This window comes from Dromiciops gliroides, chromosome 3 (assembly GCF_019393635.1).
Source record: "Dromiciops gliroides isolate mDroGli1 chromosome 3, mDroGli1.pri, whole genome shotgun sequence".
NCBI classification, from domain to species: Eukaryota; Metazoa; Chordata; class Mammalia; order Microbiotheria; family Microbiotheriidae; genus Dromiciops; species Dromiciops gliroides.
Genome location: NC_057863.1, coordinates 181,699,401 through 181,722,417, shown reverse-complemented (window position 1 = coordinate 181,722,417; position 23,017 = coordinate 181,699,401). Strand labels below are relative to the sequence as shown.

General features: G+C 35.2%; 1 protein-coding gene across 1 annotated transcript in view; it reads left to right on the top strand.

The window, feature by feature from the left end:
* The window catches only part of GCC2 (GRIP and coiled-coil domain containing 2), a 55,032-nt gene that overhangs the window by 13,761 nt on the left and 18,254 nt on the right, over positions 1 to 23,017 (top strand). The window contains exons 10-17 of the mRNA XM_043992700.1: positions 1,085 to 1,204; positions 5,762 to 5,926; positions 8,069 to 8,173; positions 8,837 to 8,999; positions 10,888 to 10,988; positions 11,078 to 11,155; positions 13,045 to 13,182; positions 20,436 to 20,557. Coding sequence (XP_043848635.1) covers positions 1,085 to 1,204; positions 5,762 to 5,926; positions 8,069 to 8,173; positions 8,837 to 8,999; positions 10,888 to 10,988; positions 11,078 to 11,155; positions 13,045 to 13,182; positions 20,436 to 20,557 — 992 coding nt within the window. The remainder of the gene's footprint in view (positions 1 to 1,084; positions 1,205 to 5,761; positions 5,927 to 8,068; positions 8,174 to 8,836; positions 9,000 to 10,887; positions 10,989 to 11,077; positions 11,156 to 13,044; positions 13,183 to 20,435; positions 20,558 to 23,017) is intronic.

The following is a 23,017-nucleotide window of genomic DNA, read 5'->3' as shown; positions in this document are numbered from 1 at the left end:
TCTGAAGAACAATGCCAAAAGGACCATAAAACTATATGTACAAGGGGCAGCTAGATGGTACAGTGGAAAAAGCACTGGCTTTGGATTCAGGAGTACCTGAGTTCAACTTCGGCCTCAGACACTTGACACTTACTGGCTGTGTGACCCTGGGCAAGTCACTTAACCCTCATTGCCCTGCAAAAACAAAAGAAACTATATGTACAAAAAAAAAAAACCTATATGTACTCTTTGACCTAGCAGTATCTAAATCTCAAAAAGGAAAAGAATTCACATGTACAAAAATATCTATAGCAGCTCTTTTTGTGGTGGCAAAGAATTGAAAACTGAGGGGATTTCTTTATCGTAACCCTTACCTTCAACATATGGAACCAGCCTGTGGAGTATTCAAGTCAATTGGCTCCAAAAGAGTCAAGCAAAAACAGTAACTTTATAGTCATTAGAATGTTATACAACGGTATTTTATTTTAAATACTGGTAAACAGTGGTCAATAATAGTTTATATTCTTCCTTTTAAAAAATGTGTATGTAAGATTGGTTCCATTGAACTGAAAGTTGTCACAGGATCAAGGACATGGTAGTAGCCTGAAAAAAAAATTGTACATTTGGACCTGTAGGTGGGTCTAAGAGCTGGTTTTGACTTATTAAATGGATATATTGATTTATTGGCTCTCGGTTGCCAGTCCCTAACCTGAAATTAGTGTGGGAATTTATAATTGTATGTCTAAGTAGGGTTTGTAGTAGTGATAACTTTAATATCTTATACTTAAAGTAGCAGTTTGGTGTGAAATACATAACAAGTCTTTTCATTGCTTCTTAGAAAATTTTTAAAACTAAAAAATTTATTTTCATTTAATCTTTTTAGCCATCTTTCATAGTAATGCCAAAAATTATCTAGCTGTAACAAAGGTATTTTTCATTGCCTAGTTTTCATGCAAATTAAGTGTTCCAAAAAAAGTAATATGCCCTGATAAAAAATTATTAAAATTCAGTGGGTATTTATGAATATTAAATAGAATAATATTATCCCAAGGAGTCAGCATTCTGATGTGTTTTACTTATGGTAATGTATTGTCTCTTCTTAAAGAATCTTTTTTTAGAATATGATAAACAAGCAGAGCAATTGGATATGGAAAAGGAGCGTGCAAATAATTTTGAACATCAGATAGAAGACCTTACAAGACAATTGAAAAATTCAGCTTCTCAGGTAATTAAAAATTGATTACTTGTGGATATACTAATTAATACATGCTCATTTATTTTAATAAAACATGTTACAAAAAATATTAATGCATGTTTTTAAAATTCAGAATCTTTTTTTCTGAGGAGAAAGCTTAAAACACAGCATTAATTATTAATGGGATTATCAATTAAATTTTCCAAATCTCAATGATTCTCATTAATAGGATCGATTTCTCTGCCATTGTCTAGGTCTTTTTTTAGAATATAACATACTTAGAAACAGTTAAACGTGGAGGAAAATTGAGCACCTGACTGTTTTTCCTTTGATTCCAACAAATCACCCATATTAGGAAAAACCCTATGCTTTCATTTTGATTGACAAGTAACCAAAAGAAATGAATGTCTAATCATGGATTTCATGTGTCTGTTACATTTTAAGGATGAGATTATTTCTTTTTAGTAATTTTTTTTCTAATTAAGGAGAATGAGTATGAAACATAGCAACAGTTGGTAAATATTTTTAAACAATGACTTCCAAATGTGAACATCTGCATAGGTGAGGGTTAAATTCACTCTAGGGAATTTAATAAACATTTTTATAGTTCATTGAATTAGATTTCTTTTGTAAAATCTATAATTATTGTCCACTAAGTTGGTCACCAGTTATTTCATTTTCTATATATACTATAACAGATAACAGGTTACTTGTCCCTTCGTTTTGTTAAATGCTGAGTTATCAATACTTAATCTTACAGAATGTATTCAGTTCTTTATTTAAGAAAAAATCTTTCATCTGATATAGATCAGATTAAATGCTAGTAGAATATAAAAGTTGCAGTTACTAATCAGTAAGCTGTTTTGGGTTTTTTTTTTAATTTCCTGTTGTGTTCAGGCACTATGCTAATAAAAAAGTGAGTGTGATAGGTATGCTACAAAGTAGTATAAGACAGAATCCATGCCTTTAATGAGTTTGTAATCTAGTTAAGAATAACACTTGGACATGTAATTGTGATTTCATCATTATCAAATTAGAACAAATAGGGAGAGCTGGGTGGCGTAGTGGATAAGGTACCAGCCCTGGATTCAGGTGGACCTGAGTTCAGCTCTGACCTTAGATACTTGACACTTACTAGCTGTACGACCCTGGGCAAGTCACTTAACCCTCATTGCCCTGCCAAAAAAAAAAAGAATAAATATGAGAAGCTAGAGAGAACACAACTAAGGCAACTCTGTTTTGACCTATTTTTTTAAACTGTTGATGCTGAAAAATGGGAAATAGATTAAAGTATAGGCATTGACACAGCCAGCGACAGTTTTCTAAATTTAGTGTAACTCCGTAGCCACAAGGGGGAAACCAAAAGACTATAGAAACTACCTTAGTCCACAAAAACTTTGTCTTTTTTCCAAGCAAGATGGCAGCCAAGACCAATAATGATTTGGAAGAATATCATTTTATTCCTAAAATATAGTAGAAGATAATAAAAGATTTTTGGCAAAATAACCAAATGAGCTGGGTCATCCCAAAGGTATTTCTAGAAAGATAGCAAACAGAAAACATCTATAAAGATTTTTGTAACAATCTTGTCAAGGGCAATGCAACTGCCATATTTAGATTCTAACATCACAGCCCTTTATGTTCTACATGATGAAGTACAAACAGCACTAAAGATGAGAATAGCAGCTATACTAAACTAAACATGAAGAGGCAACACAATTTTTGAAGTATTAATTCTTTTTTTTTTTTTTTTTTTGCGGGGCAATGGGGGTTAAGTGACTTGCCCAGGGTCACACAGCTAGTTAAGTGTCAAGTGTCTGAGGCCGGATTTGAACTCAGGTACTCCTGAATCCAGGGCCGGTGCTTTATCCACTGAGCCACCTAGCTGCCCCCGAAGGATTAATTCTTAATCCAAAAGAGAGGAGAGATACCAAATACTTGGGGGTGGGGGAAATCAGACCACAAAGAAGGTAACCAAGAATAAATATCAGCTATTAACCTAGATGCCATTTTTTCCACCTCTACAAAATCTTTATGAAAATAAAGATTTTACATATGCGTCAAAGACATCCTTGATTTAGGTTGACAAGGGAACGTTCACAAACAATATTCTACATTTTTACAGTCAAAAAGTTTAATTAGATAAAAGGTGTAGAGAACACAGGGTCCCACTGTACTTATTTGTTGACTATAAAAACCATTGAATTGGAGCACACTTCCTCTTTAGAAACTCCACACGTCAGAATCATACAAGATTCCTTATAATGAATAATAAAAAATTTTGTTTGGCCCTCTGATTATTATATCAAATGGGGCATAAAACAGGAAGACTTATGCTTTCCAAAGGTGTTTGCCAGTGTTCTTGGAAGATTTTCTTATCTAGCACAGAAACTAAAAGAGGTCTTCTACTTCACAGTGTTTTTAAATAATATTATGCTGATTATATCAAGCCCAAAACCCTGCAGTGCCTCCTAGCATTAGATACATACTCAGGAGGTCACCCTTAATTAAGTGAATGAAGAGTATCTAGTTTTCAGACTTTGTCTTGTTGGGTAGACAACCTTTGATAGAACTGGTCCACCACTACAGATGTCTAAGAAAAATGTCAGAAATACCGTGACTTGGCCACAGAATTGAACAGGAGAAAGATTGGGCTGAATTCATTTGGGAAATTATAACATGCTTTTAGTGACCTCAAAACTTCTCCCTGAATCAGAGGCCCAGATTTTTTTCATCAATATTCAGTGATGTTATGTGGCTACAAGTCAGAACAATATAGTCTCTGAAAAATTCAAGGTATTATATTCATCACCAAGAAGGTATATAAGTGCATGGTGGGCATGAGTAGGTACATAGGTGCATAAGAGAAACAGCCTAAAGAATGTCATCAAAGAGATGTATGACTGGAAATGGGAGAGGACTGATCACACACCAGGATCAAGCTGTTGGGTAGCTTATGGGCACCACTGGGATAAGATTCAGAAGTTGCCAGAATGTTGAGTGGACGTCCCATTGGATGATTTATGGTAGGACAGGAACAGGAGTCACATAGGATGAGAAAGAAAAGGTGATTTTCACTGCTGAAAAAAGGGCCCAAATGTTTAAGATCACAGGTACCTCAGAATATCAGAGATGGTGGCATGGAAAGATCCTAGGATTCAGGATAAGGATACCTGGGCTCAAAGCCAGCATCAGATGCTAGCTATGTGTGATCCTAGACAAGTCATTTAACCTGCCAGAACTTCAAAGTCTGTTTATCTGTTTAAAAAAGAGGAGAGGGAAATGATACTACACTACTCAACTCTAAGGGATTATTGTGAAGAAAGTTCTTTACAAACTTTAAAGCACTAAATTAATAATAATTTAAATAACCCTTTACTACAGTTTACAGGGTACCTTTATATCTGTTTTCCTCATGAAAACTCTGTGAGGTAGGGTAGTACATTTTACAGATGAGTAAACAGGCTTGGCAGTAAACAATAGGAACAAGGCAGTAAATGCAAGACTAGGGTTCAATTAAAAATGAGATTTTTTTTTCCCTTTTAACTGCTAGAAGACTGATAGAGCTAAAACAGTTCCATTAGAACCATTATTCTTACTCTATCTAAATTTCTTCATTCCCTTTTTTATTCCTTTTAAGAAGCACCAAACTGGCAGAGTGGGTAGAGCACGGCCTGGATTCAGAAAGACCTGAGTTCAGATGTGATCTGAAACATTTAGTAGCTGTGTGACCCTGGGCAAGTGAGTCACTTACCTTCTGCCTGCTTCAGTTTCCTCAGCTGTCAAATGGGGATAGTAATAACAGCTTCCTCTCAGGGTTGCTGTGAGGATCAAATGAGGTCATATTTATAAAATGCTTAGCACCGAATGTGGCACATAGTAGTAGTTAAACAATGTCTATTTTCCTTTATATTTTTGTCATTTTTTGCTTTTTCATAGGGAAATAGATTAAGACTGGAAGGAAATTTTAAAAAATAATCTAATCCTCCCTCATTTTGCAGATGAGGCCCAGAGAAATTCAATGACTTACTTCCCCAATGTCTGGCACGGAGTAACATAGGTGGGATTTGATCCTAGTTCCTCTAACTCCAGATCCAGTTCTCTTTTCACTGTAGCATGCTAAATCTTCTAGCATACTTGGTTACTTGTAGGGTTTATAGCAGCCCTCACCCTCTCTTCCTGATAGAAGGTTTAAAAAATTTTTAAGTATTTAATATCAGTATCAACAGTGACATTTTTATAAGTATACTTTATTAAATTTTCTACTTTAGAATTGTTTATGAAATTTTGACCTTAAGGAAAGTGGAGTGGTTTTACTTTTCAAGTTTCTAATCATTTGACATCTATTCTTTGCCTCCCCCTCCTATTTCCAGTGTCACTTTTTTGGGGGGAAGGAGACCAAGAAGACTAGGTCTCCTGGCTTCCCCAAACTAGAAGGGCAGCAGCTGTTCATGAGCCTGTTCCTGCTGCTGTTCAATAAAGAAGCTTTGGCCTCCTCTATTTCCAACTTAGGCTACTTTGTCGTTCCTTAGGCAATATCAAATACTGATTTCTTGATTCATAGTACTAAATGATTTGTCATTTTAGTGTGACAAGCTGAGCTCTGATAATGAAGATCTTTTAGCTCGTATTGAAACTCTACAGTCTAATGCCAAGTTGTTAGAAGCCCAGATTTTGGAAATTCAGAGAGCCAAGGTCATAGTGGATAAAGAACTGGAAACTGAAAAACTTCAGAAAGAGCAAAAGATAAAGGTAATTGTGATGTAAAGTCCATTTATGCATTTATATTTTGTTACTCTCATTTATATTACTTAGCAAATTAAGTGAATTCCTATAGACAAAGTATTCTTCAATTTCAGTAAGACAATTTCTTATTATAGACCTTTCAATTCAACAAACACTTAGCATTTATGATGTGCAGTTAACAAACATTTATTAAGCTCCTACTATATGCCAAGTACTGAGGATACAAAAAGAATAATTAAATGGATTCTACTCTCAAAGAGCTTATTTTTTATTGAGGAAGATGGGGGGGGTGTATAAATATATACAAGAATGGATATAAAGCAACTTGGGACCATGGAAGGCTTTAGCAGCCGAGTAGAATCAAGAAATTCCTTATGTAGAAGGTGATGCTTAATCTCAGCTTGGAAGGAAACTGGGAATTACAAGAAGTGATGGTGAGGAGAGAATGAATTCCAGAATTTAGGGAAAGCCTATTCATGGAGATGGGAAACAGAATAGCCTGTATGAGGAATAGCAATAAGGATAGCTGATTGGATGATAAAGTTCATGAAGGAGAGTAATGTATAATAAGCCTAGAAAGGTAAAGTAATGTGCTGTATGTATCCTTGTGGACAAGGTGAAGAAATATAGGCTGTACAGTTAACTGGATAAATAATTGGTTGAGCAACCTTACTCACATAACAGTGATTTTGGATCAGTATTATCCTGGAGGTCTTTAGTGGCATTCTATAGGGTCCTGTTCTTTTTGTTCACTATTTTTAATCAGTGATTTTAAATGATAGCACTAATTGATATATATCTACAAAAAATTGTTACAGTGACACGGAAGTGTTGAGAGAAAGCTGTTTTAAATGACAACTGGGATCCAACAAGTTGACAATCTGGAACAATTGACTAAACCAAATAATAAAAATTATTAGCAATAAATGTAAAGGTCACTCCATTTCAAAAACTTAGCTGCACTACTGCAAGCTTGGGGAAGATTTGGAAAAATAAAAGTTTGTGAGCAAAAAAAAAAAATGTGAATTGCAAGAAAAATTTGAGTCAATATAATGTGTCAGCCATAAAATCTAATATGACCCATAAAATTATAGAGCACAGAAGAAGGGTGATAAGACTGGATAGTTGTCTCTTTAAATATTTGAAATTCTGTTATGTCTCCATGAGAGAGTCTACATTCTTTTATTTTTTGTTTTTTTATTTTTTTTTAGTGAGGCAATTGGGGTTAAGTGACTTGCCCAGGGTCACACAGCTAGTAAGTGTTAAGTATTTGAGGCCGGATTTGAACTCGGGTACTCCTGACTCCAGGGCCGGTGCTCTATCCACTGCGCCACCTAGCTGCCCCTCTACATTCTTTTAAAGTTCCAGAAGGCGAGAGCTACATAGAAATTTAATGGGCTACAGATTTCAGCCTACTGTAAGAAAGAACTTGTTAATAATTAGAGGTATCCAAAAATGGAACAGACTTCTTAAAATATTATGGTCCTGTTAATACAGTGGTTCAAATGGAGGCAAATGATCATTTGTCAGTAATATTGTTGAAGAAAATAATTTGTAGATTAAACTTTGGACTAGATGACCCATGAGCTTGTCCTCTTCTTGTTTTGAGGTTCTCTGATAATGTGTTGTAAGCTAAATGTTTATTCATGCTATTGTTTAAATGAAAGAAAAGCTGTCTGAAAAAATGGTCAGCAGATATAAAATGGATAAAATTATCAGCAGACATAAACTATTAAAATGAATATTTGCCAACTATTGATTTTCATGTAAGGTACATAATTTTATATAACTGAAGGTAAGAAATTAAGAAGCTGGCTATAATATTCAGCAAATCCAGATTAGTTCAAACATAAATCAGAACATGTATATAAAGTGTTACAAGGAAAAGAGGTATATGGTATACTGGATAGAGAATTGGCCTTGGAGCCAGGACATACTGGCTTTGTCACCATTGTCCAATCACTTAACCTCTTAGTGTTCTAGGTAACTTTCCAAGCCTTTAAGTTACAAAAAAGGTGCCAGCCTACATTGGTAGAGGGAGTTTCCTCATCTGGTAGTCCTTTATACCACTGAAATCACAGGTCCTCTGTCTGCCATAAGATAACTTCATTTGAAAACGTTTTTTAATGGTTTTATTCTAATTTTTAGGAGCATACTAACACTTTAAAGGAACTTGAAGAGCTTCAGGTACAACTTCAGAAGGAGAAGAAACATCTCCAGAAAACCATGCAAGAGTTAGAGATGGTTAGGAAGGTAAAATAAGCCTATTTATTTAAATTTTGTAAACCAAATGTTCACAGTACCAAATTGCTTTTAGTAGTTTGAGAAGAAATATTTTCAAAGCTCTTATAAGTTTTTAAGTTATTGTATAAAATTCGTAATTTCTAAAATGAAAGAATTAATGCACTCTCTGAAAGTGCCTACCTTCCTGTAAGAATCTGCCCCTTTTAAAATTTTACCTATTTTGAGATTTTACTTCACTTTACACATTTGTTAGAATGCATAGAAATCTTATTAATTTTTTTCTTTTATGAACAATTATATTGAAGGGGAAAAACTTTTTTATTACTTTTTGATTTTCATCGTAAACATTTAACTTATGAATATGAATGATAATGGAAAACCTAATAAGAGTCACAGAATTTCATAATAATAGAAACACTTAGGGGAGAATTATTTTGTGCAAGTACAAGAACAAAAGAAGTTGTATAAAACTAGAATAAATCTTTTAAAAAGTTTTGTAAAAATTAAAACTAGATGAATAAGAATTACCCTTTGGTTAAGCATCAGTATACAAAATAATTCCTCCTTTATTGAAGGGGTTTTATGTTCTCTATTGATAATTTTTTTAGTAACTAAAACAATCTTGAACTGACTTGGAATTTTGTGTGGATCTTCTATATACAAAATATGCAGGATGCTCAGCAAACTACATTGATGGACATGGAAATAGCTGATTATGAACGTTTAGTGAAAGAACTGAATCAAAAAATTACTGATAAAAACAGCAGAATTGAAGATTTAGAACAAGAAATTAAAATTTGTAAACAAAAACAAGAAACCCTACAAGAAGAAATAAGTGAGTAAAATGTAAACTCACTTTTCTCTTTACTTATAACTTGAAAGCATAACATGCAAGGATTGGCTGAAGGGAACAGATGATTTTGGATGTTAAAACTGTAGAAGACCTGAGGGAAATTTGGCTGCTATCTTCAAATATTTGAAGGCTCTCAAGTGGGAGAAGTATTAAACTGTTGATCCTAATTCTGTCCTTGGTGGTCAATGGGTGGAAATGGAATCGGTTTTATCTCTTTGTAAGGCAAAACTTCCAAATACTTAGAGCTATCCCAGAATGCACGGGGCTGCCTTGGGATTCCCCCATCATTAGAATCAGGTGGTGGCTGGATGACTGCTTGTCAGGATTTTATAAATTAAATTCATTCTTAAGGTAATAGTTGAAATAAATTATTTCAGTCCCTTTTTAACTCTGCATTTCTATGATTTTATCAATGGGTTCTTTTAATTTTCAGAATTTGTTTGCTTAAGGGATGGGAGATTAAAGATTATTCATATATCAATGTTTCCCTGCTATGTGCATAACATGTACTATGAAGGGTGCAAGAAATGATACATCTAAATTTAAGGAACTTACAGTCCAGTTAGAGACACAGTATGCTTTAGTAAAAATTTAAATTGCAGTGCAGGGTAGAATATGATCGAACCTAAACTGAGGAATACTAAAAATGTATGATGTAGGAACCCAAAGAATTGGAAAGATCGGCATGTATTAGTATGTTTGAGACCTTCACTCACAGTAGATGGATCTTGAACTAGAAAGTAAAGAGAATAGGGTGTAAGAAAAGGTTTGGAGGAAGAAATGAATGTAGTGTTTGAAAGGCATTGTGGAGAAGACTGATTTGGCTGGAATGTACAGAGTTCATGCTAAGAAGTAGTAACAGGAAATGAGAGCAGGAAAGTGTGTTTAATTAGGCCGCAATGTAGTGGGCCTTGAATGCCAGCATAAAGAATTTGGCTTTCATTTTATAGGTGATTGGGATTTTTTAATCCTTTGAAGTTTTTTGAGCAGAAAAAAAATTATGTAATGAGTTTGAGAGAAGTGAGACCTTAGAAATCATCTAGTCCAGAAGTTAAATCACTTTTAGGACTATTTATCCCATGGCAGATAAAAGAGATTGTAAAGACAGAAAAGAAGTATGAAAAAACTATCACACTAAATCAGACTTGAGATGATAAAATTCTGTACTTAAAGTGATAGAAGTAGGAAAAGGAAAGAGATGAAAAATATAGATTAGAAAACAGTAGCAGTAAATCTTAAGTTCCATGTGCATAACCTATAACAAAGCTGCTTAAACTGTGGGTCTCCACCCCATCTGGGGTTGCATAACTCAGTGGGGGGGGGTCGAGAAAATTTTGGCAACAGTAAAAGTTTATGTATACATATTTTATTTGCCTACATATCCGGGGTTGTGTAAAAATATCTCAGACGAAAAGGGGTCACAAGTGGAAAAAGTTTAAGAAGCCCCTGATCTAGAATCTGAATTGTAGCAGAGGAATGAATATACACTTATAAATTCATGTTTCTTAGATACAGTGCCATTGTATGCATTTCATATATTTGGGGAATGTAAGTCATTCTAACCATGTGAATATGGCTTCATAAAGTTAATTCTATCAAAAGATATTTTCATAGAGCAATTATAGCAATAAAATGTAAAAGTTACCAAAAAGAAGCATCAAATAAATGTTGTAACCTGTGCCTAACTCATTAGTCACAGTTTAATTTCTGTGGTCCCTATCAGAATATAAAAAATAGATTTCTTTTTGTCTTTGAAAGGTTGTAATTGGTTTTATAGTGAATTATCCCTTTAATTTTAAAGTTCAACTTAAAGTAACTCACAAAATGCTCTTTATTTTTGATTTCTAAAAACTTCTTTTTCTTACACTAGGTTCACTTCAGTCTTCAATGCAACAAGCTGAGGATAAAAACACCAAAATCAAGCAACTACTAGTAAAAACTAAAAAAGAACTAGCAGATTCAAAACAAGTCGTATGTTAATTTCTTGACTTTACACTTTAATAGTCTTCATAACCTATTTGTTAACTCTTTGCTAATTAACCAAAATTTTCATTCTTTAGGAAACCAACCAACTAATACTTCAGTCATCTTTAAAAGGTGAACTAGAAGCAAGCCAGCAGCAAGTTGAAGTCTATAAAGTAAGGTTCATTTAAGTAGTAAATTTTTTCATTGGAAAGTATGGCTACTTGTGCATGATCCTAAATAGTTACATTTTATTAAACAAAATTCTTTGATCTGTAGACTGTTTTAAATATCTTGAAGAAGTATCAGTGAATAATTGCTTAGCATATGGACAGTTAGGTTATAGATATACTGCCTACGAAGAATTGAGATATCTCCATTAAAGAAAACATCTGAAAAGCTACAATGATATCCTATACAAAACTAGATAAGCATGTTTCCAAACCAATATTTTTCTGTGGTTATATAACATGACTTGCCTTTTGTTGATGGAGAGAATTTTTTGCTCACTCATTGTATGTACCAAACTTTCCTTTCCCCTCCCCACCCCATTGTGAAACCTGGCAAAAATCAGGTCTTGAAACTCCCTAGAGGGTAACATGGATGGTAGTTTAAATTGCATGCCCTTTGACCCATTGACTTCCAAAGAAAAGGTTTCCTAGATCCATGTCTAGAGCAATATGGTGAAGAAACAAATGTCACCAGTAAGAGTTGGAACGGCTATCAAAAGTAGCTTGTGGGGCAGCTAGGTGGCACAATGGATAGAGCACCAGCCCTGGATTCAGAAGGACCTGAGTTCAAATCTGCCCTCAGACACTTGACACTAGCTGTGTGACCCTGAGCAAATCACTTAATCCCAAGTGCCTCACCTAAAAAAAAAAAAAGTAGCTTGCAAGTTTATGTAAGGCAGATCAGCCAGGAGAGAAAGATGGGTCATAGGGAAGAGAACATGCCTAAAGTCAGAGCTTTTGAATCAAATCTCCTCAAGGGTATAGTTGGGGACTAAAGTTTGAGACAAAACCTTGAGGGATAGGAAAGGGTTTTTATTGTCTGGGGAGCCCAGGGCAGGTAGGCTTTAAATTGCTCTGTAGTCAGAATGTTCCATAAAGAGAGGAGACAGTCATTAGTTCTTTGCAAGGCTGAAACCCAAGAGAAAAAAGGATTTCCTTTTGTAGGAGAAGGGAACATAGAAAGATAGCATCTCTGCCATAGGCGTGGAATTCCTATACCTGATACTATATCGAGAAGATTCTTAAAAGGCTGTGACATATCATTATTGCCAAGTATCTGCGTCAGCTTAGAAATATTGATATGTCAACAATAAAGAGTATTGGATCAGCTTATCCCAGAAAAAAATCTGCTGGGCTAGAGGAAGCAACTAAGAATGAGCAAGGCTTTTAATCCCTTCAAAGCTCATAGATGGGACCAGGATTAGCATTTAGGAAACCTGCAACTGTGTAGCTTTAATGTGTATTCATTATTTTGGTGCGTAGTAGAAAAATCCTTTAAAATGCCTAAAGCAAGGAATATATATATATAGTATTCAGGAGCAAAGCCAGGGTAAAAGGAAAATCAAATCCTTTTAGAGTTTCAGCTTAAATTTGAAGAAACTACAGCAGAGAGAGGAGGAAGGTGGTAGCAATAACAAACCACAAGAGGGCACCATGGAGCCCAGTGCTATCCTCCACAGACTAAAATTTAATTTATAAATCATAAGTTTTTAAAGTAAACCAACAGTTTCTTGGTGTTTGAGATAAACATTATAGCATCCATACCTAGGCAGTTAGTTTTTATCTATGTAACCAGTACTTATTCTTCTGGGAAGTTTATTTCTTCTTGACCTAGGTTCTTCATTAGTAATGAATAGCTAATTTTTTAAATTACATTTTATTCACTATTTAAATGAAATCTTTAAATGTTGTCATCTAGTTTAAGATACATTTTTTAATAACTATAGCTTGTTTTAATGTGAGTTTTCCAAATACCATGGTGATTGAATCAGTTAATTTAATCAATGAGAAATTGACTTACTACCAGTATTTTAAATCAAGAATATTTTTTTCAGATTCAATTAGCTGAAATAACATCAGAGAAACACAAAATCCAAGAACAACTGAGGACCTCTATAGAGCAACATCAACGCACTCTGAGTTCTTGCCACCAGAAAATCACAGTTCTGCAAGAAGAATGCAACACAGCTAAGGTACTTTATACAAAATAGAACTGATTTGCTATACAATATTTGTTCTCTATTGTTTCTTAATTACTGACATGAATTTCCTTACCTTTTAAGTGTGGAACCAAGTTACTTAAAGAAACCTTAGAATAAACCTAAATGGAATCTATGAACACATAAGTTTTTGTCCTTCAAAACTTATATTCTGTTATTATCAATAATCATTGTTCTTATTCTAAATGGTACACCAATTAACATTCTGTAGCAAAAATATATGAAAGAGGAATCCTTCATTGTATCCTTGATATAGCTAGCATTAACTCAGTGGGCTTACTATTTCATTCTATCAACCCCTTAAAAAGTAAAGGATCATTCTGCCCTGGGTGATGGAAGTACCTATTAGTGTAAGTTAAGAAAGGAAAGTCAGAAAATATAAAGAACAGGAATAGAATTTTGCTTTGAAACTTAGCTATCATGCAAAATTGTTGAATTCCAAAGGACTTAAAAAAATGATAAAATGTTTAAGTAGGGGAAATGCATTTGTTTTGTTTAATCCTTTCAAATGAAGAATCATCCTGTCTGGCACATAATAAATACTAAATAAATGCTTAGTAGTTGATTTCTACTCATTCTTAGATCCCTGATGATTGCCAAATATTTATCTGAGAAGCAGTTCAAGTGTTGTGAGACTGTCTAAAATACTTAACTTTCCTGCCCCATGCAACTCTAGAGAAAAAACACAGTCTTTAAAAGTTATGTTAATCAGGAGCAGCTAGGTGGCGCAGTGGATAGAGCACTGGCCCTGGAGTCAGGAGGACCTGAGTTCAAATGCAGCCTCACACACTTAACAACACTTACTAGCTGTGTGACCCTGGGCAAGTCACTTAACCCCAGTTGCCTCACTAAAATTTAAAAAAAAAAAAAGAAAGAAAGAAAAGTTATATTAATCAAGGGAGTTTTCACATTTGTTTTTTAGTCCAGAGAGTTCTCCATCCTGGTTAGGTCACAATTCTGAACCGCCCCCCAAACCTCCAAAGAAATAGTACCAATAATTTGAAAGAAATGCATTTCCTTTAGAGTGATAGTTCCTAATAAGCGGAAAATAAAACCAAGTCTTTTTCTGTTATGTTTGTTGTTTTTCATCTCTTTCCTTCCTTTCCTCCTTCCTTTATAATATCTTTTTCAGGAGCAAGAAAGCTTATTATGAGCAGATACCCTGTAATCTCTTTTTGTTGGAAAAAATAGGTAAATCAAATTATATTTTATGTCTACAGTTTCTTTAGAAGAAGCATTTTCAAAACACAGATGGCCTAATGTGAGTGCTATTTTTATAGGTAAAAACTAGTGAATAAAGGTTTTCCCATCATCTTTGGGCTATTTTGGAAAAATACCAAATGACTCAAATGTAGCCTAGTTATGAACTGACATTTGGATAATAGGTCCATGTAAGTGACTGTGAAGAATCAATGTTTGTTTAAATAAAAAAATATAAAAACATCTATGCTGTTTTCTACGAGAGCCTTGTTTTGCTGTTTCCATTTTCAATAGTTTTCTTTTAAAGACTGTTCATTGGTTCTGATTGTTAAGTATTTGCTAAATAGGAGTTGGAGTGGATCCAATAAAAGTTGTGATAGAGTTCATTACTTGTTTGGGTGAAAGCAGGACTTGTTAAGCTGTTCCCTTTTAGTTCAAAAAACTGATTCTATTCTATTTGGGTATAGATACAACTACTGTTCAAACAGTACCCAAAAGAATGAATTGTCATTAATTCCTTAGAAAGGTAATTTCTGAACTAAAAGGGATTTCCTTGGTATCCATTAAAGATTTCAGTTATATAATCATAACTGGGCCCTTACTGGCAAGGCAATCCTTTTAAACCTTCCAAAGTTATTTACTGTTCTCCTTAACACAGCAGCTTTTCCAAACCTTTTCATTTCTCCTCAAAACTCCCATTGCTCCCCCTCCCCTCATCCTCTTAGCTGATAACCTTGCCTCACTATGTCCTTTACTGTTTACTGTCTCACATGAAGAAATGGTCCATTTCCTTGCCAAGGAAAACCAGTCTATATCCATTCCATTTTCTCTAGCAAATTGTCTCCTTCATTATCCCCACCTCACTTATCTTCATTCTCTCCCTAACTAATGGTTGTTTCCCTGATACAAATAACCATATCTCCCTCATCCTCAAAAAAGCTTCACTTAATCTATCTATCCCCAGTATATGTTGCCTTCTTTTTGTCACTTAACTTTTTGAGGCCATCTAGAATACAACTCTCCACTTCCTTTCCTCTCACTTTCTAACCATAGTCTGTTTCTGACCTCACTATTTAAATGAAATTGTTTTCTCCAAAGTTACCAATGATCTTTGAATTGACCAATTTAATTAACAAATTGATAAATAGCATTTTCTCATTTTTGACCTATCTGCACCATTAACTATATTGATTTCTTTGAGACCGTTTTCTCTAAGTTATCATGACCCTGCTCTTTCCTCATTCTCCCTCCAACTATCTGATTACTCCTCCATATTTCTTGCTAGATTTTCATCTAAATAACACCCACTAACTAAATATCTTCCAAGCCTTTGTCCTGAGCCTTCTTCTTTTCTTTTCCCTTTTTTAAAAATAATAATAAACATTTTTATTTATCATTTTGAGTTCTGAATTCTATCCCTCTTTACCTCCTTCCCCTCCCCTCTCCCTGAGGCAATAAGCAATCAGATATAGGTTATACATATACAATTACCATATTAGCCATTTTGTATAAGAAAACTTGAATCAAAGAAAAAATGAAAGTGAAAAATATCCTGCTTCATTGAACAGTCTCCATTCAATCAGTATCAGTTCTTTCTTTGGAGGGAAATAGTATGCTTCATCATTAGTCCTTTGGGATTGTCTTGGGTCATTGTATTACTGAGAATAGTAAGTCATTTACAGTTCTTCATCAAATAGTATTGCCGTTGCTGTGCACAGCGTTCTGGTTCTGCTTACTTCACTATACATCAATTTATACAAGTCTTTTCAGGCCTTTCTGAAATCATTCTGCTTGTCATTTCTTATAGCATAATAATATTCCATCACCATCATATACCCTAGTTTGTTTAGCCATTCCCCAGTTGATAGGCATTCCTTTGATTTCCAATTCTTAGCAACCATAAAAAGAGCTGCTATAAATATTTTTGTACAAATAGGTCTTTTTCTCTTTTAGGGGATGTCTTTGGGATATAAAGTGGTATTGCTGGATCAAAGGGTATGCACAGTTCTATAGCCCTTTGGGCATAGTTCCAAATTGCTGTCTAGAATAGTTGGATCAGTTCATAACTCCACCAACAATGAATTAGTGTCTCAGTTTTTCCACATCCCCTCCAATATCCAGTATTTTCCTTTTTTGTTACATTTGCTGCTCTGATAGGTGTGAGGTGATCCCTCAGAGTTGTTTTAATATGCATTTCTCTGATCAAAAGTGATCTAGGGGGCAGCTAGGTGGTGCAGTGGCTAAAGCACTGGCCCTGGATTCAGGAGTTCCTGAGTTCAAATCTGGCCTCAGACAATTGCCACTTACTAGCTGTGTGACCCTGGGCAAGTCACTTAACCCTCATTGCCCTGCAACAACAAAAAATAATAATAATTAAAAGTGATCTAGAGCATTTTTTCACATGTCTATAGATAGCTTTGATTTCTTTGTCTGAAAACTGCCTGTTCATTTCCTTTGACCATTTATCAATTAGGGAATGACTTGTATTTTTATAAATTTGACTCAGTTTTCTATACATTTGAGAAATAAGGCCTTTATCAGAGATACTTGTTACAAAAATTCTTCCCTAGTTTTCTGCTTTCCTTATAATCTTGGTTATCATATTGGTAATCTAGTTTTGTTTGTGCAAAAGCTTTTTAGTTTTATATAATCAAAATTATCTGTTTTACATTTTGTATTGCTCTCTATATCTTTGGTCCTAAATTCTTCCTCCACCCATAAATATGACAGATAAACTATTCCATGCTCTCTTAATTTTCTTATGATCTCACCCTTTATGTGTAAATCATGTACCCCATTTTGACCTTATTTTAGTATATAGTGTGAGATGTTGGTCTATATCTAGTTCTTCCTAGTTATTGTTTTCCAGTTTTCCCAGAAGTTTTTGTCAAATAATGAATTTTTGTTCCAAAAGCTTGGATCTTTGGGTTTATCATATACTAGATTACTATAGTAATTTACTATCGTATAAGTTGTACCTATTCTATTCCACTGATCCACCTCTATTTCTTAGCCAGTACCAGATTGTTTTGATAATTACTGTTTTATAATACAGTTTGAGATCTGGTACTGCTAGACCACCTTCTTTCGCATTTTTCATTGATTCCCTTCATATCTTTGAGCTTTTGTTCTTCCAAATGAATTTTGTTATTATTTTTTTCTAAATCTGTAAAATATTTTTTGATAGTTTGATTGGTATGGCACTAAATAAATAGATCAATTTAGATAGGATTGTCATTTTTATTTTATTGGCTCAGCCTACCCATGAGCAATTAATATTTTTCAGTTGTTTAAATCTGGCCTCTGTGAGATTTAAAATTGGATACTAGAGCATTAATCTCCCCTCTTTAACCTTTCCCTTAATTTATCTCCCAGACTAGTAAATGGAAGAAGCCTCTGGTCTCTAGTTAGAGCTTTTATTGTTTGGTAGTTACAAGGTGATGTTGATTAGAGGGATAGGAAAGTAGAAATACAAAACAAATAGTCTTAAGTCTAAGCTTAATCTATATTCCGTATTATGGTAAAAAGTTTTAACAGTCGGTTAGATAATGGAGAGACGCCAGGTTTTTTTTAGGACCACCCTTTTGGGGAGGAGACCAACAGCATGAGCTACACACACCAGTCCGCCTGCAACGCACGCCAGATTGCCTGCTGAGCACTCAACTTCCGGGGTGCGAGCTTAAAAGGCAAGGAGAGAACGGAAGTGGGGCCTTTTTTCCTGCTCCGCTGGTCTCCTGGCTGCGCTGCACAGACAGACGCTGACTGGAGTTTGACTCGGTCTCTCTCCCCAAAGGTGGCCTTGGGTTTTGGTGAATTTTATACGGAATATAGACTAAGCCTAGACTTAAGACGATTTGTATTGTATTTCTACTTTCCTATCCTTCTAATCAACATCACCTTGTGACTACCATACAATAAAAGCTCTAACTAGAAAACCAGAAGCTTCTTCCATTTACTAGTCTGGGAGATAAATTAAGGGAAAGGTTAAGTAGGGGAGATTTATGATCTAATATCCAATTTTAATCTCACAGTATAAAACTCACCAAAAGCCCAAGGCCACCTTTGCGGGGGAGAGCCGCGTCAGGCACATGCTGCTAAAGGCAAGCTGAGCAGTGTCCAACTCCAGTCAGCGTCTGTCTGTGTGTCTCGGCAGTCCTCGGACCAGGAGAGCAGGAAAGACCTCTCTTTTCTCCCTTTATAGGATTTAGCTTGGTAGTGTCATCAGCTCTCATGTATTCAATTTCTTATCTCTATGCAGATGATTATCAGACCTGTTTGTCCAGCCCTAATGTCTCTCCTGATCTCTAGTTTCACATCTTCAGCTGTCTATTGGACAACTCAAACTGGATGACCCCTAGACATCTTAAACTCAACATGTCCAAAACTAAATTCATTATCTTCCCCCCAAAAAATTTAGCATTTTACCTAATTTCCCTATTACTGTCAGAGATACCACCATTCCCCCCCAGTCATGCTTTCAACCAAGGATCCTCCTTGACTCCTCCCTTTCCCCATTCCCCACCAATAGCTAATGCCAAGTCCTGCTGATTCTACCTTCATAAAATCTCTCATTTACCTTCATAACTTCTCTCTTCTGACACTTCTGCCACCCTGGTGCAGGCCCCCATCACCTAAAACTGGTACTATTGCAGTAGCCTCTTGGCTGATTTACATGCCTCACGTCTCTACCCATCCATTCCATTCTTCCACTCAGCTATCAGAGTCATCTTTCTAAAGCACCTCTCCCTGCCATTCATTAAACTCTAGTAGCTACCTCATTTCCAGGATCAAATACAAAATCTTCTGTTTGGTTTTTAATGCCCTCCATTACTAAGCCCTTTGTCACCTTTTCAGTTTCTTACACTTTACCCCCTTCCATGTACTCTGCAGTCCATTGACATTAGCCTCTATGCTCTTGCTTACACAGGATACTTGATCTCCTCGTTTGTGCAAGCCTTTCCCTATCCCCTTTAACACTAGCGCATTGCCTCTGAGATTTTCTCCAGTTTACTATACTATTCTCCAGTTTACACTATTGTGCGTAGTCCTTTGAATCTTGACTCCCTCATTAGATTGTGAGTTCCTTGAGGAAATTTTTCCTTTATTTTTATGTCTAAATTTCTTAACATAATGTCTAGCACATACAGGGCACTTAATAAATGCTTCTTGACTTGAATTAAACTTAAGTCCCTATGTTCTGGGAGTTAAATTATCATTGTGATTATTTCTCATCTCTCCATTATTCCTCTCTGTATTTTGTAGTAAATTGCTTAATTTCCCAGTATTGTGATTTATTTCTCTGGAGAAGAAGTATAGTAATAACACTGAATTGTTTGGACTGGACCTGTGATTTCATTGATAGAGGGAACTCCTGGTAAGGAAACTCCCTCTAACAATGCAAGTCAACACCTGGTCTGTAACTCAGACTCTTAGAAAGCTTCCTAACTTGGAGGTTGTTAAATTTGACAGCCAGAATGTCATCAGTAAGACTTGAACCTAGGACTTCCTCGTGCCAAAGCTGGCTCTCTATCTGCTACACTACTCTGCTTCTCATATTAGCATTGTGACAACATTGAATAATCTTGATAAAATCCTGAAGACTGAAAGGTAACGTATTAATCCTATAAATATTAAATTAAGTTAACAGTATGTGAAGCATAGAATGTTAGCACTGGAAGGAACCTTAGAAATCACCTTCTTCAACCCCTTTATTTTATAGCTGGTGAGACTGAAGCCCAAGAGGTTAAGTGATCATTAGACTCAAGGCCATTATAAGAAGACACAAACCCCTCTTTCAAAGAACTCGTGTCTTTTATATGCTTAAGAAAACTAAAGCCCAACATAAATCTTGCATTAGAACTTAGTAAAAATTTATTCAGAGGATAAAAGTGTTTCTTTCCCTGTCCACACCCTACCTTATTTAAGTTTTTCCTCTCTGTGTATAAATCCCTAAAATACAAATGGAGTTGAGATGTTGTATTTGAGACCAAAATGTGTTTCTTTTGTTTTCATTTTAAATGTTATAGGCAGAGCAAGCTGCCATTACCTCCGAATTTGAGAGCTACAAAGTCCGAGTTCATAATGTTTTAAAGCAACAAAAGAATAAATCTTTGTCTCAGAGTGAAACAGAAGGAGCCAAACAAGAAAGGTAATTTTTTTTTAATTTTAACTGTAAAAGTAATTACTATCAACAAAGAAAAAATAAGGAATAAAATGTTACATAAAATCCTTCCAATTTAAGAAAGTATGACCAAATGAATTAACAGTTAACAAAAAAAATCCATTTTCTCTTGCTTTTCAAGTAAGCAAGTCCAATTCTAAAATAAAAGGGATAGACAAGGTTCTTTTGAACAATATAAAATGTTTATTTCTTTTTTATCTTTTAAATTTTACATATATATGTAATATATATGTGTGTTTTATATGTGTGTGTGTTATATATATATGTGTGTGTGTGTGTGTGTGTATATATATATATATATATATATATATATATATATATATATATATATATATATATATATAATTTTTTTTAGAAGAATCAAGGGCATCCTCAATGAAGGTGTTAATAGGCAACAAGCTTTCACAAATGGTCCTCAATATGGACCACATTTTTACCATCTCAAAATCGAATGAAAAATGTAGAGAATATAAGAATCCATTGCATTTATTATTTTGTGATAATCAAAAAAAAATTGGGTCATTGGTAGGACATAACCCTTCTTACAGTAAGGTATCTCCTGTCCATCAAGATTATTCAGGAGTTGTTAGAAGACATAAACAAAAATTACCCTCTTCAGTGACCTTCTGATTATTAACATCAGACAAGGTATAAAACAAGGAAGTAGATGCTCACCAGAGGTATTTACCACTGTGATGGAAGAGATTCATGGCAAAGTCCAGGTTAGGAAAGATTCCCTGTGGATAGTGAGGTTTTCTTCATGTTCCTTGTTAGATATGACATTGTACTGATTCTCTTCAAAGCCCAAGACATTGCAGGGCCTATTGGAATTACAAAGAATTTTTGCTGACTCCAAGCTAACCTTGAAAGCAAAGGCCTGTCTTTTCAATACTAACATTTTACCAACATTGCTATATGTCAGGAAGACATGGAATACCACTACCTCCAAAGATAAGTTTCACACAGAGGGCAATGGAGAGGCACAGGGTGGATATAAACAGGCTGTTGCATCTTGTGAGAAAATAATTATTAATAATGGGTTTTTGGGGGGGAACCCTTTCTCTTCTCTCCTCCCCCCCCTTCCACACACACACACACACACACACTTTAGAGAGGTCAGTTTTTAGGAGGGCATTCTAATCCTGTTCAGAACAAGTATGCTTGACATGGAAATAGATTCTTTGTGACTAGCTCCGTGAACTGATAGGATTAAGCCACACCTATCTAGACTTTGACTTTGCCCCTCAGGGGGTCTCTCCTATTAGGCCATGAGGCCATGGTAGATAATACAGGCCATCCTCAAGTCATTCAACCAATGGAATTGAATGATGCTAGCCAATTAACTTGGCTCAATGTGTAAGAAGCCACCTCTATTGAAAACAGGAAAATGCCTCAACCACGAGGCTATCTCCATCCTTTTTGGCTTGCGCTCTAGGCTTGGCATGCTGTCCTGTTGCTGAGCGCTTGTCCTCTTAGGCCAGTATAGGTAATGTAGAGACAAAATGTCACTGGGGGTTTCTCGGCTTTTATTAAATGCCACGCATTCAATTCTTTAATATACTTTAATAATAAATACTTACTGCCCAAATGGGTGCAATAGCCATTAATTTACAAGTTGCACTATTGTAGAAAACCCAGCCTAGCCCCTCAATAATTTAGCTAAAAACAGTTGGCAACCCAATAATTTAATTAACACAATTGAACCAGGGAGGAACTTTGAAGAAGGAGAATAGAAGTAAAGAATATCATCAGGGGTTTTATGACAAAAAAGAGAAGATTATCTAGTAAAATGGCAAGAGCAAGAGTTGACAGATTGACATCCATGCTGTTCCACTAGTGTATTCACAGTGTCAGGAGAAAGCAAGAAAACATAGCATGTTGAATAGATCCCATCCTACCCACCCACTTAGCCCCAGGCCTGCCCTGTGGCAACTATTAGGAGAACGTGGGTAAGAACAAGACAGTCATGGCTAGTTTTCCGTCTTCATCTTTGAAGGGGACTCTCAAATCAAGAGATTACAGGTATATTTGTATAATGATTAAAAATATGAAAGACATAGTTTCTGGGTAATTCATTTTGTTAATAGGCCAGCAGGTTGTTAATAAAAGGATGGTTAATGGCCATCTGTCTTAGACCAAAGACCAAAATGTCAGTGGACTCACAGTTTATATACCCTTTTAACTGTAGGAAGTCCATCATATAGCAATCAAATCTTATTGGTTAAAAGCAACCAAATCTAATTGATTGACATGATTGGAAGTATTGGGATACATGACTTAGGTCACTCAACTCTTGGTCAAAAAGACCTCAGAGAAAGAATGTAGACCCAAGCTGATAGGAGCCCAATAGCTTTCACCTGGGTGTGGTTTGGATGGGCCTGACCAAGAGATTCAATGTAATCTTATTTTCAAGGAGAACCAGATGGA